This window comes from Oncorhynchus keta, unplaced genomic scaffold, assembly GCF_023373465.1.
Source record: "Oncorhynchus keta strain PuntledgeMale-10-30-2019 unplaced genomic scaffold, Oket_V2 Un_contig_4447_pilon_pilon, whole genome shotgun sequence".
NCBI classification, from domain to species: Eukaryota; Metazoa; Chordata; class Actinopteri; order Salmoniformes; family Salmonidae; genus Oncorhynchus; species Oncorhynchus keta.
In genome coordinates this window covers 1-5972 of record NW_026287778.1, presented here as the reverse complement: position 1 = coordinate 5972, position 5972 = coordinate 1, and the positions used below count along the sequence as shown (strand labels likewise).

General features: G+C 39.0%; 1 gene segment (V, D, J or C); it reads left to right on the top strand.

Moving 5' to 3' along the window:
• Nucleotides 1–1301: 1301 nt before the first annotated feature.
• LOC118382527 (Ig lambda-2 chain C region-like) lies at nt 1302–4531 on the top strand. The segment is given in 4 exon segments: nt 1302–1344; nt 1468–1606; nt 2663–2700; nt 3772–4531. Coding segments are annotated over 4 exon segments (546 nt in total).
• Nucleotides 4532–5972: the final 1441 nt, after the last annotated feature.

The window sequence follows — 5972 nt, the reverse complement described above, 5'->3', positions numbered from 1 at the left end:
TTAATCCCGGTTTCAACTGTACCGGGCAGATGACAGACATGGCATCGTGTGGACGAGTGGTTTGCTGATGTCAATGTTGTAAACAGAGTGCCCCATGGTGGCGGTGGGGTTATGTTATGGGCAGACATAAGCTATGAACAATGAACACATTTGCATTTTATCTGTGGCAATTTGAATGCACAGAGATACCGTGACGAGATCCTGAGACCTGACGTGCCATTCATCTGCCCCCATCACCTCATGTTTCAGCATGATAATGCTTGGCCCCATGTCGCAAGGATCTGTACACAGTTCCTGGAAGATGAAAATGTTCCAGTTATTCCATGGCCTGCATCAGAGGTGCAACTTTGGTTTTAGAAGGGGGGAGGCACAAATATATATATTTTATATTTTTTCCCCTAACCCTCCCACCTCTCCCCTAATGTATGAAAAGCACCATTTTTTTCACACACTCAGAATTCACTGCTTTAACTTCCGTAGCCTACTTCTCCTAGTTGGGTGTGAGAGTTCAAGTGCACCTAGTATGTGTGGTCTCATTGAAGTAGAGTAGGCTGCAGTGATGGAAAAAGTACCCAATTCTCATACTAAAAGTAGAGATACCTTAATAGAAAATGACTCAAGTAAAAGTCAGCCAGTAAAATACTACTTGAGTAAAAGTATAAAAGTATTTAGTTTTAAATATACTTAAGTATCAAAAGTAAATGTAATTGCTAAAATATACTTAAGTATCAAAATGAAAGTACAAATATTTCAAATTCCTTATATTAAGCAAACCAAGGGGCACCATTTTTTATATATTTTTATATACAGATAGCCAAGGGGAACATTTTGTGTTTATATCGCCATCTGACAGATAACTAGAGGCTAGAACTGACCTGGCTGTGGTAGTTACTCGCTAGCTTAGCTTATTCATTCACCTCAGTCGAGAGGGGATGAAACATGTCGGTTACAATACTAGCTCAGCACTGCGAATAAACACGAGTTTACTTTTGTTCTGTTAAGTTAATCAGTTGTTACCTTGCCAGCTACATCAGTTAACTAAATAGTAGCCAGTTTCTGCTCTGCTTGCTTTTACACCTCGGTGAAAGAGCTCAAAATATACACACTGAACTATGCTCAAATCTCCCATGCTGGTCGACGGCTTTTTGTATCACATTGCAATGATAAAACTAGTGGGGACAACAATTACATTTCAGAATGTGTGGGGGGGGGACAAGTTGCACACCTGTCTGCCATTATTACATGGTTTAAACTGTTCTCTGTTATTAACATTAGATGTTGGACTCAGTATCATTTTCAGCATGAATGAGAACTATGACCTTGTAAGATTCAACTCAATATTAGGTAGGTGTTCTTAATGTTTTCTACACTCAGTGTCACGTTATGTTTTTACAATATGCATCAGTGATCAGAATAGAGAGTGCAGTTCTGTCAGTTCTGTCAACGTCCACCAGAGGAGGACATAAGAATATGGTTCTGGTTTCTTCTCTCCTAAATTCACATCTAATCATCAGTCTAAATCAGATTATTGTTTGATTATTAACAATGTGGAGGAGACAGACTCAGCAGTGTATTATTGTAAGACACATGATGCTAATGAAATCGTATAACAGTGATATACACTATGACAAAAAACTCCTCCCCAAATACACTCACTTCTGCTTCATGGCAGAGGGGTGAACTCTAAGAAACAGCAGTTGATCAGTGATTATTATAACATTATATACAAGACACAATGGGAGATCTGGAAATGGAAGAACCATCCATTACAAAGATTATAAAAAGACATTGTCTGAAAGGAAACTGATGTTGTCTCTCTTGTTGTGATCATCATCATCATCATCATCAGGTCAATACTGCATCATATGGATTTTGCTTTAACTGATGCATTCAAAAGGACCAGCCAGAAACAGCGGAATATGATGCTATACAATATACTGTTACTTCATAGAGAGAAACTCTAGAAAAGCCTGAGATGTTAGTAGTGAGAGTGAAGCTCTGTCTGAATGGGATGTTTCAGTTCCTGTCCTCTCAGTAGAGAGAGTGAAGCTCTGTCTGAATGGGATGTTTCAGGTCCTGTCCTCTCAGTAGAGAGAGTGAAGCTCTGTCTGAATGGGATGGTTCAGTTCCTGTCCTCTCAGTAGAGAGAGTGAAGCTCTGTCTGGATGGGATGTTTCAATTCCTGTCCTCTCAGTAGAGAGAGTGAAGCTCTGTCTGAATGGGATGTTTCAGTTCCTGTCCTCTCAGTAGAGAGAGTGAAGCTCTGTCTGAATGGGATGGTTCAGCTCCTGTCCTCTCAGTAGAGAGAGTGAAGCTCTGTCTGGATGGGATGTTTCGGTTCCTGTCCTCTCAGTAGAGAGAGTGAAGCTCTGTCTGAATGGGATGTTTCAGTTCCTGTCTTCTCAGTAGAGAGAGTGAAGCTCTGTCTTAATGGGATGGTTCAGTTCCTGTCCTCAGTAGTGAGAGTGAAGCTCTGTCTGAATGGGATGGTTCAGTTCCTGTCCTGTCAGTAGTGAGAGTGAAGCTCTGTCTGAATGGGATGTTTCAGTTCCTGTCCTCAGTAGAGAGAGTGAAGCTCTGTCTGAATGGGATGGTTCAGTTCCTGTCCTCTCAGTAGAGAGTGAGGAGGTTATTGTACAGCTGTGTAAACAAACTGAATCACTGTGATATTCGGACAAGGGACCAAGCTCATTTTTACTGGTGAGTTCCCTTTATTTTAACCTTATATTTTTGTATTCAAGGCTTTTTGTAAAACGTAATAGTTAATAGAGTTACATATTTAACATTATATTCTTCTTTCATGTTTATTTAGTGTAATTAACCTACTTTGTGGACTGATTATCAAGAGTCATGGACACCCTGTGACATCTTCATAGCGGCAGGGTAGCATAGTGGTTAGAGCGTTGGACTAGTAACTGGAAGGTTGCAAGTTCCAACCCCTGAGCTGACAAGGTACAAATCTGTCGCTCTGCCCCTGAACAGACAGTTAACCCACTGTTCCTAGGCTGTCATTGAAAATAAGAATTTGTTCTTAACTGACTTGCATAGTTAAATAAAGGTCAAATAAATAAAATAAATAGCCTACCATACATCTGTAGTTGTTGATTTCTCATTTAAACTTAAAACACATGATGGACTATTTGACCATGTCGGTTACTGCTGTCACTTGACAACACTACTCATTTATAATGTCTCACACAATAATCATCTATTTACTCTGAGGTAGATTTGAATGTGAATGCTACATAAAGTTGTATCAACCTTTAAGGTATTGGTCCCACGTTATATTAAATAATGATAAAACCATGTATATGGTAGTTACACAATGTTGCTACATGATTCATTACATTGCAGGCTACGACATTACAGTTGGTAACTCTGTTTGCTGGGTGACTAGTAGTAGGATGTATGTTTGATTGTATCCCTCATTCAGCACATCTGACTACTTGATTATGTTTAAACGTAGAGATCTGAACTCATTATCCACTTGTACAGAAATCTGCTTCACCTCTGAAAAGTCACATATGGAGAGTTACTTAGGAAGTTTAAACTAAGACCAGGTACAAACAGAGATTTTTGAGTAACATGTAACAATATAATTCCATGGTTTTAGTGCCTTTTAATTTACGAGCCCAGAATGTTAATTGTTTGTAGCCTTTGAGAAAATGTTGTACTGTTTATTCTACAGTATAATCACACAACCCCGTTTCATTCTACTAATATATCAAATGATTTTGTGTAATATTTATTCTGCTCATTCCATTGGTCCAGACTCTACCCTCCCTCCGCCTGTCTTGACCATCCTCCCTCCGTCCAGTGAAGAGTTGAAGTCCAGCAAAGTCACCCTGGTGTGTCTGGCCAGTCAGATGGCCATGGGCTACGCTGATGTCAGCTGGACAGCTGGAGGGAATCCGGTCACCGGCGGCATCGCTACGAGTGGCCCGGTACCGCAAGCCGACAAGACGTTCCAGCTCAGCAGCTGTCTGACCGTTGACACGTCAGAATGGAACCAGGACAAAGTGTTCTCATGTAAAGTCACCGCGGGATCCAAGTTCGCTGAGAAAGGCATCAAGAAGTCTGAATGCAGCACTGAGTAGCCTGAGATCCATTGTAATGTCAATTTCATTTTCTACATCACTTCTCAAGATAATGTTAATGCATTAGAAGTTTAACCTACATATATTCATTATGTTCCATAAAAGATAAATAGCTAATCACACTGATATAATAGGCTACATGATAAGTAGACTTGTTATATTTGAAATGGGTTGTTTTGCAGATTTATAATAGAGGAATAGTGAAAGCTTTGCTGTATTGTGGATATTCAATAAAGAACATTCTAAAGAACACGTGTTTGTATTAGAGCATGTTGATGAGCATCAGTGTTAGCAGCTCTACATGAGGGGGAATTTAACTGAACTCAAATAGAGCAGCCTGCTCACTGACTTTAGTCCAGATCCAGAAATAGTTGATGTAGATATCCAGGATGTAGGGCAGGTTTACTGTAATGTTAATGAATAACCAGAGATGGACCACAAGTTTAGTTTAAATTAGTACTTCATTGAGAACCTTCATTAGTATGATATGATTGTACTATGATTGTACTATGATTGTATTATGAGATCATTCTAAAAGTATTCTAAAAGTATATATTTAATAATCATCCATATCTATCTAAAATATAGTTGATTTGTAAAGAAATCATGTGATTGGGGATCACATTATTTCCTTGACAATATTTTCTGGTACTATTTCACTGTATGAGGAATTAAAACAAGAATACAATAACATGATATATTCAATATATTCATATTTTATAGCTACAATATGCAAAAGTGTTATAATCTTACTGCAATGTATAATAGCATTTTGCACATGAATCTGTTATATAACTGCAAATGGCAGGGGGAAGAGAAGTGAGACAAATATTGTAATATGCTGCCACCTTGTGTTTCAACGGTATTACAGAAATAGTCCTATATCATGGACTGTATTTGCAGTTTTTACCAACGTACATATGTAACGGTTTTCTTCTTCCTCTGAGGAGGAGTAGTCAATATCGGACCAATGCGCAGCCGTGGTATGTGTTCATGATGGTTTATTTACTCTACACTGAAATACAACATAACAACGTGAAAATAAACGAAAACCGAAACAGTCCTATAAGGTGCAGAAAACACTAAAACAGAAAATAATCAGCCACAAAACACAGGTGGGAAAAGGCTCCCTAAGTATGATTCTCAATCAGAGACAACGAACGACACCTGCCTCTGATTGAGAACCATACCAGGCCAAAACACAGGTGGGAAAAGGCTCCCTAAGTATGATTCTCAATCAGAGACAACGAACGACACCTGCCTCTGATTGAGAACCATACCAGGCCAAAACACAGGTGGGAAAAGGCTCCCTAAGTATGATTCTCAATCAGAGACAACGAACGACACCTGCCTCTGATTGAGAACCATACCAGGCCAAAACACAGGTGGGAAAAGGCTCCCTAAGTATGATTCTCAATCAGAGACAACGAACGACACCTGCCTCTGATTGAGAACCATACCAGGCCAAAACACAGGTGGGAAAAGGCTCCCTAAGTATGATTCTCAATCAGAGACAACGAACGACACCTGCCTCTGATTGAGAACCATACCAGGCCAAACACATAAACACAACATAGAAAAAAGAACATAGACTACCCACCCCAACTCACGCCCTGACCAAACTAAAACAAAGACATAACAAAGGAACTAAGGTCAGAACGTGACAACATAAGTATAAATATTTTAAAGTACAACTTAAGTAGTTTTTCGGGGGTATCTGTACTTTACTATTTATATTTTTGACTACTTTTACTTTTACTTCACTACATTCCTAAATAAAATGATGACAATTGCATACTTTTCCCACCACTGGTATTTACAGATGCTATAGGTATAAATATTTTATTATAATATGAGATGAGGATTTCAATGATT